Genomic DNA, 21,537 nt, shown 5'->3' with positions numbered 1-21,537 from the left:
GTTTACAATTGTGTCATTTACGCTATATATTTGAATTGAGAGAAAACAAAATACAGAATTAACTTAATTTAGTTTCCAGACCATAAGTAAAGCATTTTTCAAGAGTTCTTAGTAACTAGCTGTGATCTCTCTTGATTTTTTCCAAGTTCCAAGAATCATCTTAACTTGATGTTCTGAAAGTCATGTTCTCCTGCTTTAGTTCACATGCTTTGCTTTACGAGGGATGTTTTAAAAATGTTCAAAGCTTGATGTCGCCTCTGATTTACTCTTGACACAGAAGGCGTTGATCTGCCTGGTGTGCTTTATTAGACATGGCAGGGACTAATACTCTGCCATGCCATCTGTCACAACACTAGGGGCTGAACTAGAGTTTGTTCTCTTAGTTTTTACTGTCATATCACATACATGGCTGGATGGTATACAGCTCTCATGTGTTTTATAATCTGAATTTATTCATCAATGTTATAAGGTACCTGTTGATTTTCCATTATCCTAAATGTAAAATGGCCTTATTTAGGATAGTTACAGAAATAATTAAAGCTGACTTACTGTAGTAAGCGATGCACCAGGATTGAAATATCGTCCGAAACCGATAATTAACTGGTACTGTTTGGTAAGGCAAAATTCTGATATTGCAGATGTACGGTAGATTGACAAATTGACTTTTTCTTTTTTTTTTTATTCGCAGGATATGAATTGTTGATATCAATAATTACATTTTCACTAGTTAAAATTCTAATTCTTGATATGAACATTGTAATTTTTACTAGTGGAAATGCCAGTTGTTGATATCAACCATTGGCATTTCCAAAAAAAAAAATTGTATTTTTTTATATCCCCTTTTCTCCCCAATTTTGGAATGCCCAATCTCAACTACTCTCTAGATCATCGTAGTGGCACATTTACTCGCCTCAATCTGGGTGGCGGAACAATTCATATTCTGCGAATTTATAAAAGCTAAAACGGCTTGCCATAGCAGATTTTAGAAATTATAAAAACATTATTGTTTAGGATTGAAATTACAAAACGTAATCAATCCAGATTATGTAAAAAAAAAAAAAAAAACACTAATATCAGCTAATGTTGCTGAAATACTGTATAATGTGCATTTCTGCAAGTGATCTAAAAGTCACTGTTGCAAGTGAAGCCATAATCTTGCTTATTATTACATTATTAAATGCCTTCAAAGTCCTGCAAAGTTGCAGAAAAAATGTTGTAACATAATGTTATGTTATTAAGAATTTTATCAGAGGAATTGTTTGTTGTAGCTTCTCTCTTGTGTTATGAGTAACGTTTTGTTCTGTATCATATTGTCCACAGTGATATAAGGCCTTATCAAGCTGTAATTATTTCTCATCTCCACAGAGAGTGTTATGGTATTATACTGTAGGACAAAATGAGGAACATTTAAAGGGCCCTCATTTGGAATGTAAATGAACTTTGTTTTGTTCCTTAGAGAGTCTTTAAGAAGAATCCTGCCTCTTTATTCAATATATAATGCCTCGCCGTGCAGTCTCAATTGTATTTATTTTTTTATTGATTTGCTATGCTTTCTACTCTTGTGCAGGACCAGTTTCCCCAGCAATACAATTAATAATAATATATATGAAATACACACATATATGTATGATAGGTTCCAAGGCACACTTCATTGTTGGATAAATCCGCCTTTGTTGCATTGGCTATTTAATAGTAGAAGCAATTGAAAAACTGTAAGCAATAAAATAAAAAAATGGATTGCAAACCCACACATATCAGCACTTCTGCCTTCTTTAGGGTACCCTATGAAATAGCCAATCCAATAAAGGTGGTTTTATCTAACAATTGATGTTTGCATTGAAACCTATTTTTCGATTATGTGAGTTTCTTTTCTCTATTAAAGAGCACCTTTCATATTTTGTTCATTTGAGCAGACTGCTATACTACTTGTCTTTTTTTTTTTTTATTTAATTTGACGTTGGCATTTCTATCATAACCCCCCTGTTGCAAATTAATGCATTTTATTCTTATTCATGAGAGGATATGTTTTCTGCATTTTTACCCTTTACCTATTTTTCAAGGTTGCACCGACTTGAAAATAAGTTTAAACCTTGAATGATTTCAAACCTGAATTTCAAATCTGTGGTCTGTGTCCTATGGTGTATTTGCTCCATAGCTCAAACCTTGTGCTTTGAATTCTGTAATGCAATATATTTCCTGTGTAATGAGTAATTAAGACCTCTTTCCTGTGCTGTCAGTGCTTGGCAGTAGACACTCTGGCAGTGTATGGGATGAATGAGCAGTCCCGTTTAGATGAACAGGGTCTACAGGACATCTGCCCCACCATGATACAGCAACTGGACTCACAAGCATGCAAGTCTCAACAGGACCAGGAGTCCGAGACCAGTCCCGGACCCTCTGATGCCGAGGGTAAGGTTGAAATAACACATGGTGATATAGAAAGTTTATTTATGGACTACGAATGTACAGTGCATCCAGAAAGTATTCACAGCGCTTCACTTTTTCCACATTTTGTATGTTACAGCCTTATTCCAAAATTTATTAAATTCATTATTTTCCTCAAAATTCTACAAAAATACCCCATAATGACAACGTGAAAGAAGTTTGTTTGAAATCTTTGCAAATTTATTAAAAATAAAAAACGAAGAAAAAAATCACATGTACATAAGTATTCACAGCCTTTGCTCAATACTTTGTTGAAGCATCTTTGGCACCAATTACAGCCTCAAGTCTTTTTGTGTATGATGCTACAAGCTTGGCACACCTATTTTTGGGCAGTTTCTCCCATACTTCTTTACAGCACCTCTCTAGCTCCATCAGGTTGGATGGGGAGCATCGGTGCACAGCCATTTTCAGATCTCTCCAGAGATGTTCAATCAGGTTCAAGTCTGGGCTCTGGCTGGGCCACTCAAGGACATTCAGAGTTCTCCCAAAGCCACTCCTTTGTTATCTTGGCTGTGTGCTTGGGGTCGTTGTGCTGTTGGAAGATGAACCGTCACCCCAGTCTGAGGTCCCGAGTGCTTTGGAGCAGGTTTTCATCAAGGATGTCGCTGTACATTGCTGCATTCATCTTTCCCTCGATCTGGACCAGTCTCCCAGTTCCTGCCGCTGAAAAACATCCCCACAGTGTGATGCTGCCACCACCATGCTTCACTGTAGGGATGGTATTGGCAGGTGATGAGCGGTGCCTGTTGTCCTCCATACATGATGCTTGCCATTCAGAGCAAGGAGTTCAATCTTTGTTTCATCAAACCAGAGAATTTTGTTTCTCGTGGTCTGGGAGTCCTTCAGGTGCCTTTTGGCAAACTCCAGGCGAGCTGTCATGTGCCTTTTCCTGAGGTGGCTTCTGTCTGGCCACTTTACCATACAGGCCTGATTGGTGGAGTGCTGCAGAGATGGTTGTTCTTTTGGAAGGTTCTCCTCTCTCCACAGAGAAATGCTGGAGCTATGTCAGAGTGACCATTTGGGTTCTTGGTCACCTGTCTGACCAAGGCTTTTGTCCCCCGATCGCTCAGTTTGGCCTGGCGGCCAGCTCTATGAAGAGTCCTGGTGCTTCCAAACTTCTTCCATTTACGGATGATGGAGGCCACTGTGCTCATTGGGACCTTCAATGCTGCAGACATTTTTCTGTACCCTTCCCCATATCTATGCCTCGATATAATCCTGTCTCAGAGGTCTACAGACAATTCTTTGGACTTCATGGCTTGGTTTGTGCTCTGACATGCACTGTTAACTGTGGGGCCTTATATAGACAGGTGTGTGCCTTTCCAAATCATGTCCAATCAACTGAATTTACCACAGGTGGACTCCAGTCAAGTTGTAGAAACATCTCAAGGATGATCAGTGGAAACAGGATGCACCTGAGCTCAATTTTGAGTGTCATGGCAAAGGCTGTGAATACTTATGTGCATGTGTTTTTTTTTTTTTTTTTTTATTAATTTTTTTAATAAATTTGTAAAGATTTCAAAGAAACTTCTTTCACGTTGTCATTATGGGGTATTGTTTGTAGAATTTTGTCTGGCTGGTCAGTATGCTCAAACAAATAGAGCACTGTTTTGATAGTGCCAGAGTGTTTAAGCTTTGTTGAAATCAACCTACGAATGGCTTAGTTATAGTTGTGTCTGCATTTTAAACTGAGAATGATTAAGTATTTAAACATTGAAGAATTGACACGCTTTTCGGGATTTTTTTTATTTTTATTTTGCTGACATTTTACAATCTGTTAACTGTTTGTGTGCACCGAATGACATGAAAAGTTCTCTTAAACAGGTATTTTAATATTTTCTTAAAGCCATGATGTTTTGCACGTCCCCAAGTAATCCCTAAGTTAAAGTTGGATCACGTCAAATGTTATCAGTATGGATAAAGTACAAAGACGTCTTTACATATTTACAGTAGACTAGATCATAGTGCATCTGCTGTATATGCTAGACAATCATTGACTCTGCCATCAAATGAGGGTCCTTGAACAAATACATTCAGCTGATTCACAGCTTAATCTGTGACTAAGAAAGTCAGATCAGAGTGTTCTTTCAAACTTGTTTTGTGTTAAGTTTAATCTTCACTTAAAGTGTGACCTGAAGAACAGCAAAAAGTCTAGATTCAGCAGAAAGTTCCGGTTGGAAAACAAACCTCATGAGGCATGTTCCACACCGATCGTAAGCCGTACATGTTTATTACACTACCTGTGTAATTGAGTTTCAGACCCTTTTTTAAAAAACATTTTTTTGTACTACAAGTACTTATATCACACTGAATAAAGAAAACAAGCACTATTAACCTATTTTCCAACACAATATGTTGAAATTTAGACTTTTATGAAGCCTCTTATAATAATGAAGTGAAGCTAACGATAGCCAGGAGGCTATTAGCTGAGAGAGCCACCACCAATTGCGAAGATGTTCTGCATTTAACCAGAGGTGGGTAGTAACAAAGTAGGCCTACATTTACTTGAGGATTTTTTGGGGAAAATTTTAATGAGTTTATTCCAAGCGAGCTGTATTTTTTTCTGGGCATGAGCTGACTCTCAATTCACAAATGAATCACTCTTTTGAGTCGATTCTGTTCAAAGACTTCATCAAACAAGTTGGCAGATCTGTCTAAATCGGTTCGCGAATCAGTTTGAATGATCTGTTCAGTTCCTCGCGCACTGAATCGCCTGAAGCGCTTTCAATTCACACTCGACTCGAAGTCGCCTAACAGGAAGATTTGAGAACATGCGTTGGATGAATTGGCCGTGGACCTAACGCTACAGTACAGTCAAGTGAGAGCAAATTTTCAAATGCATCACATTTTTTGCCAGCGTCAGCGATGAAGATCTTTATTAATTGAACATGCTGTCTGTGAATTAATGATTCCACAGGATCGATACAATCGATCTCATTTCATTCAGGTAATACATTTTACAACCAAACAGATTATTACGCCATGATAGCACTACTACAAAGTATGACATCATCGTTTTTTGGACATATTAATTTATACAATAAGCTACCATTGTTCACAGTTTATGAACCTGCCATCACGCGGTAGTTTGTGTGTATTACGCAGTGGCGTGCAAACTCGTTTTGGAAACAAACGCCTTTGCCTGCCTTAGACACAGTTAACCAGTTTAAACATGCTTGCAGAAATATACATTTGATTATATATTATAGAGAACAGACAGAAGTAGATCCGTCTGTGTGCATGATCGTTCTTTGTGTTCAGATCAGATGTTCAGTAGCGGTCATGAGCGTCAGCACATGTGAAGAGTTTTAACTATTTATTCTCTGTGTCAATTACATGCCTTTGAATGTAAAACTCTGCAGATCCTTTTTGTCGACATTGTCTAATAATCCAAATGTAGTTGTATATTCTGTAAGGGCCTACTCACCCATTGTTTGAAGAAAGACATCTATCTTGCTTGATGCAAGTTCCATACGCAGAGGCAGATACTCAAACACCACTGTTTGTTCAGTAAGTCTGACTAATTCGAGACAATTTATTTAACCACTTTAACTTTAACCACTCTTTGGGTTCTGCATAAATTAATTAAAATTTGGATGTAAATGTGACGCTCCTACTTATGTAAATTAGATTTTATGACGATCAAGTTTTGTAATTGTTCTCAATTATCGCCCACTCTCAATAACCATTTTATAATTATTGGCCGTTAATGAAGGGAGCTATTTGTGTGGTAACCTATAAATCACTTTTCAATAAATGTTTTGTTGGCGTGAAAGCACAAAGTGACAATCTGCTGTCGCAGTTGGTCTGCAGCACTGCTTGTGTCTGTCTGTGCGTCTCTGTGTGTGTGTGTGTGCGCGCGTGTGTGTGTGTGTGTGTGAGAGCGTGTATTTATCACTTTGTGGGGACCAAATGTTTGACTTTTTGCCGGTCCCCATGTGGAAAACATCTTATAAATCATACTAAATTATGTTTTTTGAAAATGTAAAAATTCAGAAAGTTTTCTATGAGGTTTAGGGGTAGGGTTAAATATATAGTTTGTACAGTATAAAAACCATTATTTCTATGGAAAGTCCCCATAAAACATGGAAACACAACGTGTGTGTGTGTGTGTGTGTGTGTGTGTGTGTGTGTGTGTGTGTGTGTGTGTGTGTGTGTGTGTGTGTGTGTGTGTTTGTCTGTGTCTTAAGTATCCAGATATGTTTTTGGCCTATTGTATATGTTCCTGTATATAATAGATTTATAGGCATGATAGCCAGTTTGGAAGAATCATGTCATATCTTAACTTTTACAGTTGCTACAGCTTGTATATGTAGATGCCAGTCACATCTGGATTTAATTGCTATATTCTGGCCAGACAGAAATGAAGGGAGGCTGTTTGTTCAGGGAGTCTTTCAAAATCTCAACTGAAATATCTCTTGTGTAGGCAGGAGGTATAAAAAGCAAAGACTAAGAGAGTTCAGAGAATTTAATGGGCATGTGTTCGAAGTATGCTGGGGCATTTAGGAGAGAAGGTTTTGAGAGCAGCGAGTTGGAAGCATGTTCACAAGCACACTATAATATGTGATTTTGTTATTTTACCAGACGTTTCACAGAACTCATTTATGTAAATGTATTTTTGTAAACTAAAACAAAAGCCTATCTATAAAACTTTAGCATGGATATAGTAGTTGAGATTATATGAAACTTTTAAAAAGTTGACCGGTATGACATGCAATGCTCCATCTAAAACCTTTTTAACCTAGTGAGAGTGTGTGAGAGAGTGACTCCGCTCAGTTGGCCAAAGGTTCTGCCCAATAGAATTAGGATTTACTCAGCAACAACAAAAATTAGAGGGAACATTGTTTTAGAGAATTCTGATATTTAAACACAAACCACCAACTATGGTCCACTCCCAGGTAATGACATTCTCTCTCAAACTGCACGCCCAATCGTTCAGTATTGTGTTGATATCAGAAATCTTGTATATCCAGAGATTCCAGCTAGACTGGGTTAAAAACAAACAGAGCAGTGCAAGATGCAAATCAATTAAGTGACATTCAGACAAAATTTAGCCAGTTAGTGTTTTTTTTTTTTTCTCCACCAATTTAAATTGTTCTAAAAGAAGCCAAAGCATCAATAAAATTTCAAGGTAAATATCACTTGTAAGAAGTATATTTCCAATCTGTTATTTTTCCAAATTATGCATAAATTGTGGAAAATTTGTGGAAAAAATTATTTAATTAAAAAAATGGGGGGCCTGGGTAGCTCAGTGGTAAAGATGCTATCACATTGGAGTTCGCTTTTTCGAATCCCAGGGTGTGCTGAGTGACTTGGCCCAGTTGCTATGGAGGGTAGAGTCACATGGGGTAACCGCCTCATGGTCACTATAATGGGGTTCGTTCTCGGTGAGCTGAGCCTGGATGCTGTGGTGGATGGCGTGAAGCCTCCACACGTGCGACATCTCCGTGGCAACGCGCAAAAGCCACGTGATAAGATGCGCAGGTTGATGTTCTCCGATGCGGAGACAGCTGGGATTCATCCTCCGCCACCTGGATTGAGGCGAGTCACTATGCGTCCATGAGGACTTAAAAGCACATTGGGAATTGGGCATTCCAAGTTGGGAGAAAAACAGAAAAAAAAAATTCTATAAAACTATATATAATTATTATTTTTTTTTTCACCAAAGAAAATATTGAGGTTTGAAAATTATATTTAAGAGACTTTACTTTGTTCTAGAGTTCTGAAAGTGTCTGAAGTTGAAGAAACAACCTGTTTTTATACTTTTATTAAATATGCTGTAGCGCTATACTGTTATACTAAATATCGTCACTTTTGGGTCGCTGCTAGTCCAATCAGATTAGAGGACCAGAAATAACTGCTATAATGAAATGTAATTAAAACGTGCGTGTGTGTGTGTGTCCTGCAGTGTGGGGTTATGCAGTTCTGAGTGTGACTCTGGTTAGTGCGTTCGCTTTGACTGGTGTTTTTGTGGTGCCCCTGATGAGGACTCGGTTCATGCGCAGAGCGCTCGTCTTTTTCATCGCTCTGTCCATTGGAACGTTGTTCTCCACCGCCATCCTGCAGCTTCTACCAGAGGTTCAGTATCCATCCACCATCTCCACCCAAACACACCGAATCAACCAGGGTTCAAGATTAATATCTTGATGGGTGTCTGGAATTGCCACATTTTCCCTCTTTCCTCTTTACATAATGTTCTTTGAACAAAACAGAACAACAGCAAAGACACCTCTCAGTCTGGTGATTTCCTTTTCCTGAACCTCTTCCTCTCCAGTTGCTTTTATTTCCTCCATGATTGTTCTGTTGTTAAATATTGGGACTATAAAACTTGTTTTCTTTTGTACTGAAGGTCTATCTACGTAGCTCACTACAACTGATGAATTTGTATTTCAAAAACACATTTTGATGATTGAACAATTGGTTTGAAGTTGTTCATTTCTTGAGCACTTTGCAATTTAGATTGCTTGACAAAACATGAGAAGCAGATCAATGAATGACAAAGAAGACCACTTAAAGAACACAGACACTTTTAATGTAGCCAGGAGCATTGTAAACAGTATAACTGTGGGGGACATTTAGAAACTGGGTTCCCGCGGTCCTGGAAACCTGGAATTCTAATATAAGATGTTAAAATGATCATTTCCAGGCAGGAATGTTCAATACAATTTCAGCTTAATCAACAGCATTTGTGGCATATTGTTTGATTACCACAAAAAATGTATTTGATTCCCTCTCTGATTATTATAATAATAATAATAATAATAATAATATTGCGGTTACAGTAAGTCACTTACTATGGAAGTGAATGGTGCCAGTCCATAACTGTTAAAATACACACGGTTTCAAAAAATAAAGCCACAAGACATAAACAATATCCCTGTTAACATGATTTTAGTGTCATAAAATTGCTTACTAACTATATATGTGTAAAGTTATATGCAAAGTTACAAGTTTGTAGCCATGATGACATGTAAGCAATTTTTATCACAGTAAAATCATGTTAGCATGTATAATGTTTGTCTTGTGGCGGTACATTTGAAACGGTGTGTCTTTTAATGCTTTTGGACTGGCCCCATTTAATTCCATTTTAAGTGCCTTACTGTAACCACAATTTTAGCTTTTTTTAAATGAAAGTAGGATGAGTTGGAAAGATTTTCTGTGGTAGTCAGCAATATTCTACAAATGCTGTCCATTGAGCTAAACATATTCTGTTATCCAGAGCATTCCTTTAAATTTTGAAAGGGATTGAAAAGTCAATGATATTTCCCCAGGTTTACCCACAAGCATATCTTAAGATGTTTTTGATACATTTATGCATTAAAGAGTTATAATTATTTCTGTTAATTCCAAAGATTGGTACCTGAAACACAAATAGAAATTAAAATTGCAAGCATCTCAAAGTCATGGAAATTCATTGGTTTAAAGATGTGGAATCCCTTTGTTCCTGTAAGCACCTGAATGCAGCGCTTTAAAGAACTGACGTTACATCTATTCATTGGTTCATCGGCTTTGGAAGTCTCCTCATTAAATGAGTTAATGAACTGCTGTGTATCCCAGGATGTTTTGTGATTGATGTCAGTCAAGCAGAGTTACAGGTACACCTTTGTGTGCTGGGTGTTTAAAGTTCACTGGCTGGACAACATAAATAAAGGTTTTGCATTTAGTCTGTTGCCTCTGGGGGTTTTTGGTATGGATGGATGGAGAGGATGTAAAGGAGGTTTGGCAGGTTTATTCTATCAGAGATGCTCAACAGGAAGCCGCCTCTGCCCTACTTCTTTTAACACAATGGATTGCTGAATCATTAAGTAAACTTTGGGGTGACATCACAATGGCTTGACTCTGTCACTTGAATGGTTATGATTATTATTGTTAATTGGTATAAATTGGCACCAAATCTACTATAAATGCTATTTATAAATGTGTAAAATCTTTAAGGTTGCATGAAATGATTTGGCCCTCACTATCCCCCACCACCACCATTGAGATTATGAATATCAACTTTTTACCTTGTATTAATTATTCTGATGATTAATTCAAATATTCTTTGTTTCTTTTTCACTTTCTTTTCCTCCTCCCCTGTTCCCTCTCTCTTTTGGTTGTTTGGCCAGTGTGGGGGTATGGTTTCCTAAGCGTGACAGTGATATCTCTGTGTTCACTGGCCGGGGCAAGTGTGGTTCCCTTCATGAGGAAAACCTTTTACAAGCGGTTGCTGCTGTACTTCATAGCCCTGGCCATTGGTACTCTGTACTCCAACGCCCTCTTTCAACTAATCCCAGAGGTAGAGTGGACACGTGCATGGAAAATGGTTCAAAAAGTGTGACACACTGACAGACTAAAGACATTTCAGATTTGACTCCTAGACTTCTAGATTTGAACAGTCTATTGTTGAGATGTACATATTTTAATATTATGATAATTTCCCATCAAACTAAATTGAATAATGTTTTACTAATTGTACATATTATGAATTAAGTGTAATGTACTTAATTAATGTACTTGACGTTGATGCTTGATTTACACCGTAGTTTTTAAAAGATTAATGGTAATTTTGTCATACTTGAGAAATGTGTAAATCTTAAAAATAGACTGAAATATCTAGTTTTCTAGACATTGAGAAGATCTGGATATGTTGAGTCTGTTATATGACGACACCATTTCAAAAGTTCACTGACTCAATGGTTCTCCCTAAGCTGGAAGGTTAGAAAATATATTGAGAAAGTTGATGGAATGTTTGGCAACTCGGCATCATCCATACAATTCTGCCAGTTTTAAAAGAAAAACATTTTATCCCTCCGTTTGCATTTACAACATTTCTGCTTACAGTAATACGTTTAGAATGAATTGCGGAAGGTTTTTGCATAGTCAAGCTACATTCTTCATCTGGCTGACCAAATTCACATGAAACAATGCGTAATCGAAAATTAGAAGGAAGGGCGACAAATAAACTGGGTTAAATGCACAATAAGCATCAGCTGATTTTTGGAGCATGCAGGTGCAAAAAATCGGACCAGTGCTATTTAAAAATGTAAAGTGTCTAAGCTTAATGATAGATAAAAATCCATCCACAGAAATTACATTGATGGCGCATAATCAGAAGTTCATCCACCTAGGAAATTAATAAGTGCTTTAACAAAAATGATCAATATTTTTTGGCCTTGATTCAGTAGGTTGAATGGCACCTCATTTGATAGACTGAAACACACACTACACATCTAAAATCTATTTGTGAAACATTCAAATTGATACCTCTAAATCAGTTGCCCAGTTTAGTCGTTTGAAAAACTAAAAATCAGATGATGCAAAAAGCCACTCTTCCAAGTTAAGGGGGGGAACCCTGAGATATTAGTGAACTAGTGAACATCTAATCCTGAATCAATCCCATATTCACTTTTCTAGACCCCTTTTGATATATTTCAAGTTTGGTATACATGAAAATAATACTGCAACATTATTCACAATTGATGTTATTCTTGATTGTAAAAGTGCCTCTTTCCAGACAAATCAAATATTTCTGAAGGGTCTTGGAGAGTGGGTGGGGGATTGTATTTGGATTGTATCCTACACCTGGTATGTCACACATATAGATTTATTTTTATGTTTAATTGCACAATACAACCAAACACTCCACATGCCTTATTTTCCAAATGTATAGCTTAGTATGTGTGACATTATAGATTTAATGCATGTTTGATTTTGATCTCCTAATATGACACAGTTTTTCTGTATGTAGGCATTTGGATTTGACCCCATGGAGGATTATTATGTCTCCAAGTCTGCTGTTGTGTTTGGAGGATTCTACTTGTTCTTCTTTACAGAGAAAATCCTGAAGATGATCTTGAAACCAAAGGACAGGGTGAGGTTTTGACTAATAGCTTGTACTAACAGTAAACCATAAAACTACACCTGTTGTCTCAGCAAATACACTTTATCTGACATTGTCATTGTGACATGTCCTTCCCCATGATGTGAGTTCACAACACAAAGGGAATGTGAGCCATAACTAAGCAAATTTAAACTTTAAGGTTTTATTGAAATGTACAATATGTACGTGTCTGTTTTTACATGGTACACAGTTTCTGGGAGACTGCAGCACTTTACTGGTAGCCAATATTCTGTTGCAGGTTTTAAGAGGCACTATAGTTGGGCATTAAAAAAGGAAACCCAAAAGCATACATTTAAACAAGCAAGAATACATTTAGAAGCTTATTGTTGTCCTTCATGGTTAAACTAACTTGTTTTTTATATGAAAATTATCAGCGAAATTTCACACACTCACATGGCAGAATAATAATGAATCTTTGCTTACTGGTTTCATACAGCCCCCTCTTGTGGAAGATTCACTGTCCCTTTTCGTCTTTCTATCTCTTCTCTTTCATTCTGCTGTTAGGGAGGCCATGGCCACAGTCACTTCCCTACAGAGCGCTATGCCAATTCTAATGGTGACTTGGAGGATGGCGTGATGGACAAGTTGCAGAATGGAGAGGCTGAGGCAGTGGCCTTACCCAGAGCAGAAGGCGATATCAGAGGGGTCGGAGAAGATGACAAAATGCTAAGCACAGGGCCGACAGTGCAGGTGAGGAAAAAATTATTCCTCATGACATTTGTAATAAGTATTGAGATTAATGATATCAAAATAATATTTTCCAGTGTATTATAATATATTCAGTAAAACATTTAGTACTTTGTGGTTTAAAAAGAATGGTCTCATGACAAGTGATTATTAAACTTGATCTGCAATGACATCTCTTTAAGTCTAAATTGACCCTTTTTATTTTCTTAATAAATGTTTCTGGTCTTATTGTGCTCAATCAATCAGCACATACCATTGTAAAGAAATAAAAATGTAATTGTCATATTTCATTTAAATGTGATAACTTTCCTTGCCTCCAAAATTACTTTTATAACCAATGCCATACAACCAGGGGAAAAAATTAGTTAATGGGATAGTTCACCCAAAAATGAAAATTCTCTCTTTATTTACTCACCCTCATGATATCCTAGGTGTGTATGACTTTCTTTCTTCACCAGAACACATTTGAAAAAAAAAAAAAAGAAACATTTTTTTTTTTAATGTCTAAGCTCAGTAGGTCATTAAAATGCAAGTAAATGGTGAGTAGATTTCCGAAGCTACAAAAATCACAGACTGTCAGCATAACCATCATCCGTAAGAGTGCAGCTGTTAAATTAATGTAGTTCAAAAGTGACAAGATCTCTTTTGGTACGAAAACGTTTTTTAACTCTAAATCGTTGCTTCTGGTCAGCAGGGGTATGCGCTTGTGACATTATTGCATTGACACGTGAAATGCGTGTGAACTGATGCACGTGCGTCATATCCAGAAGAGCAGCGTTGTTTACAAGTGAGTTGGAGGAAAGCTGTAGAGAAGCTTTGTTTGTTTTGGTTTAAATCTGTTTATTTACCCACAATTGTGCACGTGAAGCTTACCTGAAGCGATGGTTTACAGTTCCAAAGTACTTTAATATTGATCTTTCTTCGCACCAGAAGCAATCGTGTCACTTTAGAAGACATTCGTTTAACCGCTGGAGTCAGATCCATGACGTTTATGCTGAATATCTCAGATTTTTGGAGCTTCAAAAGTCTAATACACTTGCATTACAAGGACCTACTGAGCTGAGATATTTTTCAGTTTTTCTTCAAATGTGTTCGGGTGAAGAAAGAAAGTCATACATGCCTGGGATATCATGAGGGTGAGTAAATAATGAGAGAATTAAAAAAAAATCCCTTAACCATTAAAATCATTGCACATATTTCACATTTACTGATCCAATTGAATCTCAGTGGATAAAATCAAGTCCTGTCCTACATTTTATCCCGCTGTTCAGTATTCAGTTTAGCTTAAAACATACACTGCTAATAGTTCACATTACTCTTCATTCTCATAGTTACACTTTTGCACTCTTCTTGTATTCGTGCCCCTGATGCAGGACTCTCAGAGTTCAGGTGGTGCTGGAACAGGTGGATGTTATTGGCTGAAGGGCAGGGCGTATTCTGACATCGGTACTCTGGCGTGGATGATCACTCTGAGTGATGGTCTCCATAATTTCATAGATGGTCTAGCTATCGGGGCCTCCTTCACTTCCTCTGTGTTTCAGGGCATCAGTACATCAGTGGCAATTCTTTGCGAGGAGTTTCCACATGAGTTAGGTGAGTCTTACTACATTTTAACGCTCTGATGAATGAGAGAAGTCAGTAGCCTGTAAATCTTCATAGCGGAGTGTTAGTAAACTTCGCAAACTATGTGTAAATTTAAATACTAACTGGTTTAAGCAATTTCCTTGAAAAAATTGAGGACACCATATTTAATTTGCTGTGAATGCAAACAACACCACTCAAAAGATTAGGTCAGTACCCTTACTTAATTGAGGTGAGTATGTGTAAGGACAGCTTTATAAGCAATTTAATAGCAATTGCTTCTAGCGTTGCAGATCCTATCCTTTAACAATCTACGATTTTCCTTAAAATGAAAAATAACAACAAAAAGACATGTTCAGTGTTTGTCATCTCAACACTCTTCTGCATCCGTGTGTCCCAGGTGATTTTGTAATCCTGCTAAATGCTGGCATGAGCATCCAGCAGGCGCTGTTCTTTAACTTCCTGTCGGCGTGCTGCTGTTATCTGGGCATGGGCTTTGGCATCCTGGCTGGAAATCGCTTCTCTCCTAGCTGGATCTTTGCTCTAGCTGGGGGCATGTTCCTTTATATAGCACTGGCTGATATGGTAAGAGACATGGTGTTGATCTGTTGCTGGCTTTAAATAAGCTGTTTTTTTGAAAGCCTGTGGAAATTGGATGGATGGATGGTGGGTGGTTAATCTGTAGATACAGAAGATATCCGGGTAATATCAGGGTTATTATCATATACTAAAACTGAGAAGAAACTACTCATTTGAAAATATTAACATAAATTGAAAGTGTTTTCACTGTTTAAATTGAAAACTTGTTAAAGTTGTTACTTTCATAGCCATCAAACTATTATTCATTGCAATGACGTTCATTTGGGAGAAGAATTTCCACCTGCAGGTGGCGATATAGTCTGTGACACATGTCAATTTGATTATTAATGATTTATTATTGTTTACAAAACCTATAAATAGCCTTTTAAAGGAATAGTTCATAATCATAATTCTCTCATCATTTACTCACACCAATGCCGTCTCAAACTTCCGTGGAACACAAATTAAGATATTTTAATGGAGATGTGATGTCTGTTTGTCCATACAATGCAAGTGAATAGTGATCAAATATTCAAGCTCTAAAAAAGGACATAAATGCAGCATAAAGATAATCCATAAAACAGTGGTTTGGGAAACTTGCAATTGCCTTGGTGGAAGAGTGGGGTAACATCGCACAGCAAGAACTGGCAAATCTGGTGCAGTCCATGTGGAGGAGATGCACTGCAGTACTTAATGCAGCTGGTGGCCACACCAGATACTAACTGTTACTTTTGATTTTGACCACCCCTCCCCCTTTGTTCAGGGACACATTATTCCATTTCTGTTAGTCACATGTCTGTGAAACTTGTTCAGTTTATGTTTTAGTTGTTGAATCTTTTTATGTTCATACAAATATTTACTGTGTTGGACAAACACAAACACATCTCCATTAAAATATCTTCGTTTTTATTCCGCAAAAGACAGACATTCATACAACTTTGAGACTTTTTTTTAGGTGTACTGTTCCTTTAATTTCCACTTTTCTACTGGGTATCACAAAGGAATGTGCCAATGGCCAATTTTAGTTGTGCGATTATCATGAAAACCAAATCAAATCTAATTTTTTACATTTTTAATGGCTCCATTTTGTCCATGTCTGCAGTTCCCAGAGATGAACGAAGTCAGCCGTGAAGAAGAGGAGGCAGGAGGAAGTGGCTCCCTGGTCACTTTCGCCATCCAAAATGCAGGGCTGCTCACGGGTTTTGCCATCATGCTTTTACTCACCATCTACTCGGGACAGATACAGCTTGGATAGCAGTGGACCTAAATCAGAACTCAGAACCTAAAGGACTAACTCAGTACCTGAGGCTTAACGTCAAACCTCCAGACTTAAAAATGAGTCTGCTGTGCTGGCTTGTAGTTACCCAGCTGGACTAAATCAGGACATACTGTAAATGGACATGTTATGGGCTTAGTTGGTGCTCAGATTAAACCCTGGACTGTTTGAATGAAGTTAGAATTTTGACCGAATCCTAAACAAACTGACTCGAGTCCAAACTGACCTGTGAATGTTTCTCTAGAGTCCTCCAAAACCAAGGACATGTGGATGGAGTCTCTTCCATTTGTCTTGATTACGCCTGGTCTCATTCTTCTGTCTTAAAAAAAGCTTTAGGACACTATTGTGTTCATATAAACTATTGATTCCACCACCCCATTGTTGACATCTGGGCATTTGTGATGGTTTATAAGGTTCTAATTTCTTTCTGTTCAATCAAAAAGCCTCTCTCTTTCAGAGACGAGATTTCTACATACTCTTTACCACGAAGACTCCAAAAACCTGACTTATTTTACTGTCATTTCCCCCAAATCTTTAGCCAAATATAGGTTGTTGTTACTAATTGCATTGATGCAAGGTTTTTATAGATCTAGAGACTATAAAAACAAGTTACCAGTAGATGGCACTCAAAACTCTCTAAAACTGAACAATTATGTTCTGTAGGTCTCATTAATGAAAGGTTACTTAGTACTGTTTCATAAGGACATAAGGTCTTAGTTTAGTAACAAAGAAGTATTTGCTTACAGACTTATTGTCCCCGTTTACTTTAAAAAAAAAACAAAAAAACAATTTATGCGTTGCACCATTCATTCCAATTTTTGTATTGTTAGTTTTGTTTTGTACCTCTTTGTCAAAGAAGACGAGACCAATGTCAGACCGGCATTCCTTTGGAAAGATCTGTTCTACTTCCTCAACAAAAAGCAAAATGGATGATGCCGTTTTTTAAAGCCAAATTCAAACTGCCCTTCTCAGTTTTAATACTGAGAATACAGTAAACTTGCATATTAGTTGATGAACATACAACCAAAATGGATCATTCTGCCACACCCAGTTCAGCTAGTCATTAGTGCCCTCATTATCTAATTTACACAATGAAATATCATGGTTTTTTTCAACATTTTTCCTTACTTTTTTTTTTTTATCTCCCCATACAGGTCTGTTTATATTGTAAGAAATAATTAGGAACTGCGAGCAAAATCTGTGCAAAAACGACGAAAGACTAGTAATGCGAAAGTAATACTGTATATCATTCCTTCTGATCCCGTGATAAAACCCTTTCCTCTGCTTAAAGCACATAGTGTAGTACACTATATAGAGATCTTTGCTAATTCAGTATCTAGACCGACAGGTCACTTAGGCTTCGATATATATGGCTTAAGAGGTTTTGAATTTAAGATTGACATTAGGAATATTGTTAGATATTTGATCTATGAGATAGACGTTATATTTTCTCTGCAGAAGAATACGATTTTCAATGGGTAGGGAAAATGTTGACATTATTCAGGAAAGTGATCTTACACATAACCTTATGTTCATTATTTATGTAGATTCAGACATTTATCCGTCTTTTATGGACTGTATCACCCCTGTCTTCCATATATATTCTTCCATTATACTTCCATTGCTTATTATTCATTTTGGTGGAGTTATAATGTTAGCTGCTACTGCACAACTAGACTTTTAACACTGAATCATGCATCCGAAAACCTGACATCCCAATATGCTGTAGTGTAGAGAGAATAGCCGTTAGATCATCTTGTTCATTATATGAAAGGTAGCTCTGTGTGGACACATTTGAGTGCAATTTGTTTTTCTGGGCGGTATTTGTGCATTTAGACTATCAAAATATTTTTTGAACTGTCTCTCTATCTGATAAGTGTACATGGTAGTTACAGTACATTCAGCTATGTGTCCAACACAGGTTCATTTCAGTCATTATTTCAGTTGAAGTCTAATTTCTATGCATTGACACGCGTCCTCTGAATTGAGTTTATGCCTTAAAGAGAGGAGGTAGTCTCGACACCTTTTTTTAACAGGAAATCTATTACGTTTTGTACCTCATTTAAAATGTGTAATATTTAATGACAATTTTGTAGTGTAGAGTATGTGTGCCCTTTTGTGATTGTTTTAAGTCATTGTTTTTGTGTCTTGTCATAAAATAAAATCTATTTTTAATTGAATTGAAGCTGTTTTAACTGCTTTGCTGTAAAAGAAATGTGAGTACTGTAAGTCAACGAGATTCTCATGTTTCTTGGAAGGTGAAAGCCAGTGTACCTGGTTATGTGAAGGCATAATATTAATTACTGTAAACATCTCAAGTGTTGTGTTATTGTATGAATTACTTGTGCAACATGTTAAAACTGATTTCTGGTAACTTTTTTTTCTTTTTGAAAAATTAAGCCATGAGTTTTCTGTGTATATTTTGTGCAATGAATATATGATACCATCTGATCAAAAATACAAAGATGCTACTTTTAATTTACTTGTATGGTTGTGGTTTCTCAATTTTCATAATATTAACAGTAATACAGATTTTAAAATGTAGGATAAAATTTTATGAATTTGCAGTGATGATTCCTTGATGGATACATTTATTATAATATGGATAAATAATTTATAACTTTTATAATCAATTTACCTTACTATAGCAAATAATGAATACTTATTTGGAATGTTATAAATGCATTATTATACATTAGGTATATGTATATAACAAATATGAACATGTTTGTGTATGTGTGTGTGTGTGTGTATATATATATATATACATACACACACACTGAACAGCCACAACATTAAAACCACTTGCCTAATAATGTATAGGTCCCCCTCGTGTCACCAAAAGCGCCAACCCAGATCTCAGAATAGCATTTAACAGAGCGGTTATCTGAGTTATTGTAGACTTTGTCAGTTCAAACCCATCTGGCCATTCTCTGTTGACCTCTCTGTCCACAGAACTGCTGCTCACTGGATGATTTTGTCTTTGGCACCATTCAGAGTAAATTCTAGGGACTTGTGTGTGAAAATCCCAGGAGATCCGCAGTTACAGAAATAATCAAACAGCCCGTCTGGCACCAACAATCATGCCATGGTCCAAATCACTTAGATCAAATTTTTTCCCCATTCTGATGGTTGATGTGAACATTAACTGAAGGTCCTGGCCCATATCTGCATGATTTTATGCACTGCACTGCTGCCACATGGTTGGCTGATTAGATAATCGCGTAGATGATTGTTGGTGCCAGACGAGCTGGTTTTAGTATTTTTCACCTCCAGCTCTATTCATATGCAAATGTGTGTTTGTTTACTCTCACAATAGATTCACATACTGCCCAAGACCTATTAGGTCATTGGTCTTGAAATAATAGTTTAAATCACATTTCCATATCACATCAGAGTTCAGTCGTTTACATACAAGACTCATCCAAGACTTCAACTTAAAGATCATGTATTTTTACTCATAACACCAGGGGATGTTTTTGGATTGTTTCTGTTTGTTTGTTTCTTTTTATTTATTTATATATTTGTTTATTTATTTTACATAATTTCATGCAATGAATCATGGTCAATTGGTCAATCAATTGACCAGATACAATGCATTATGATTCAGAGGAAGTCGACTGATTCGAATCACAATTGAAGTCTGAATATACTCTCTCTTTCTCGCTCGCTCGCTCTCTCTCAAGATTCAAATAGATTTATTGGCATGGTAAAAGAAAAGCTTTACATTTCCAAAGCACAATAACATTAAATATACATATGCTGTACATGCAGTTAAAGAAAACAATGTAAAAATACAATAAAATAAAGGAATAGTAAAAAGTGTCAATAAAAGGGCTTTGTTATGCTATGTTTTCTATTTTATGCAAGTGGCACAGTGTTTCGGTTATTGTCTGGGAGTGGTCCTGTTTGTTCACTGGTTGTCCTTTTGTCGTGGCAGAACTTGACAAATCTCATAGCCAGATTTGAGCTTGCTGGGGTTTCTCCAATTAAGTATGAAGGTTTGTCCTTGTGATGTTTTTGTGAATATGAATTTGTGCATATCTTAAAAATTGCAGTTCATTTTTTGTCTTCAAATGTATCTTATTTTGGTAACCAGGTCTGTCTGTGGCTACCCGTCTCTATGGCGAGGTTATGTTCCTGGAGTCTGTACATGGTCAGGACTTTTCTTTGTTTAGTGTCGGTGACTGCTCAAGTATTCTTCCAGTATATATTCTCTGTTTAGGGACATATAGCATTCCAGATAGCATTCCAATTTACTTGTTGAGCTGTTGCTTCTGTCCAATGTTTTAGATATTTTATCTTTTTGTGTTTTAATAATTTGATTTGTCTAGCTGGGGTTTTGTTCTGGGGTTTAGTTTTAGTTTGTGAACTCAGTTCTAAGACCAACTGGCTAAGGGGGTTTCTCTCTGAGGTCAGCTCTTATCGTATCATAGGGCTTTGTTTATCACTATTATTTAGATGGGCATGGAATTTAGTGACTTTTGTTTATTTGAATTATTACTGGGTACAGTCTTAATTCTGCTCTGCATGCATTATTAGGTGTTTTTGTTGTACTTCCAGTATATTTTTGGCAGAATTCTGTCTGCAGGGTCTCTGTTGGGTGTTTGACCCAATTGGTGAACTCTTAGTTTGTGAGCATGCCACATACTTCACATCCACAGAGTACTATAACTGATTGAATAATTTTTAGCCAGATTCTGATTGGGATGTCTATTTTGATATTTTTCTTAATAGCGTTAAAAGCTCTTTGTGCCTTGTCTCTCAGGATGTTCACGGCCTTGTTGAAGTTTCCTGTGTTGCTGGTGTTTTTTCCAAGGTGAGTTTAGTTCTGAGTGTGTTCTAAGTTCATGTTGTTTAATTTGAAGTATGGTGTTGCTCTTTGCGACTGGGTCTTTTTCGGAACATCATTATTTTTGTCTTTTTGGGGTTAACCGACAGGGCCCATGTTTGGCAGAAGTTGTGCAGTAGGTCTAGATGCTGCTGTAGAACCTCTTTCATGTGTGACAGCAGCACTAGATCATCTGAAACAGGAGGCATTTGACTTCAGTGTCTAGTAGAGGAAAACCGGGTGCTGGAGACAGCC

At 36.9% G+C, this 21,537-nt stretch overlaps 1 protein-coding gene across 2 annotated transcripts in view; it reads left to right on the top strand.

The window, feature by feature from the left end:
- Positions 1–18,915, top strand: part of LOC127643278 (metal cation symporter ZIP14-like) — a 32,170-nt gene extending 13,255 nt beyond the window's left edge. The window contains exons 3-9 of one of the 2 annotated variants that reach the window (XM_052125947.1): positions 2,238–2,409; positions 10,554–10,723; positions 12,176–12,298; positions 12,833–13,018; positions 14,389–14,608; positions 14,997–15,181; positions 16,278–18,915. In XM_052125947.1, the coding sequence (XP_051981907.1) occupies positions 2,238–2,409; positions 10,554–10,723; positions 12,176–12,298; positions 12,833–13,018; positions 14,389–14,608; positions 14,997–15,181; positions 16,278–16,430 (1,209 nt within the window). In that variant the 3' untranslated portion in view covers positions 16,431–18,915. Of the gene's footprint in view, positions 1–2,237; positions 2,410–8,353; positions 8,524–10,553; positions 10,724–12,175; positions 12,299–12,832; positions 13,019–14,388; positions 14,609–14,996; positions 15,182–16,277 lie in introns of both variants that reach the window. The other variant, XM_052125948.1, reaches the window with a different exon arrangement.
- The last annotated feature ends 2,622 nt before the right edge of the window (positions 18,916–21,537 follow it).

Source organism: Xyrauchen texanus, chromosome 4 (assembly GCF_025860055.1).
Source record: "Xyrauchen texanus isolate HMW12.3.18 chromosome 4, RBS_HiC_50CHRs, whole genome shotgun sequence".
NCBI classification, from domain to species: Eukaryota; Metazoa; Chordata; class Actinopteri; order Cypriniformes; family Catostomidae; genus Xyrauchen; species Xyrauchen texanus.
The sequence above is the reverse complement of the archived record's forward strand: the minus strand, read 5'-3'. Positions and strand labels throughout refer to the sequence as shown.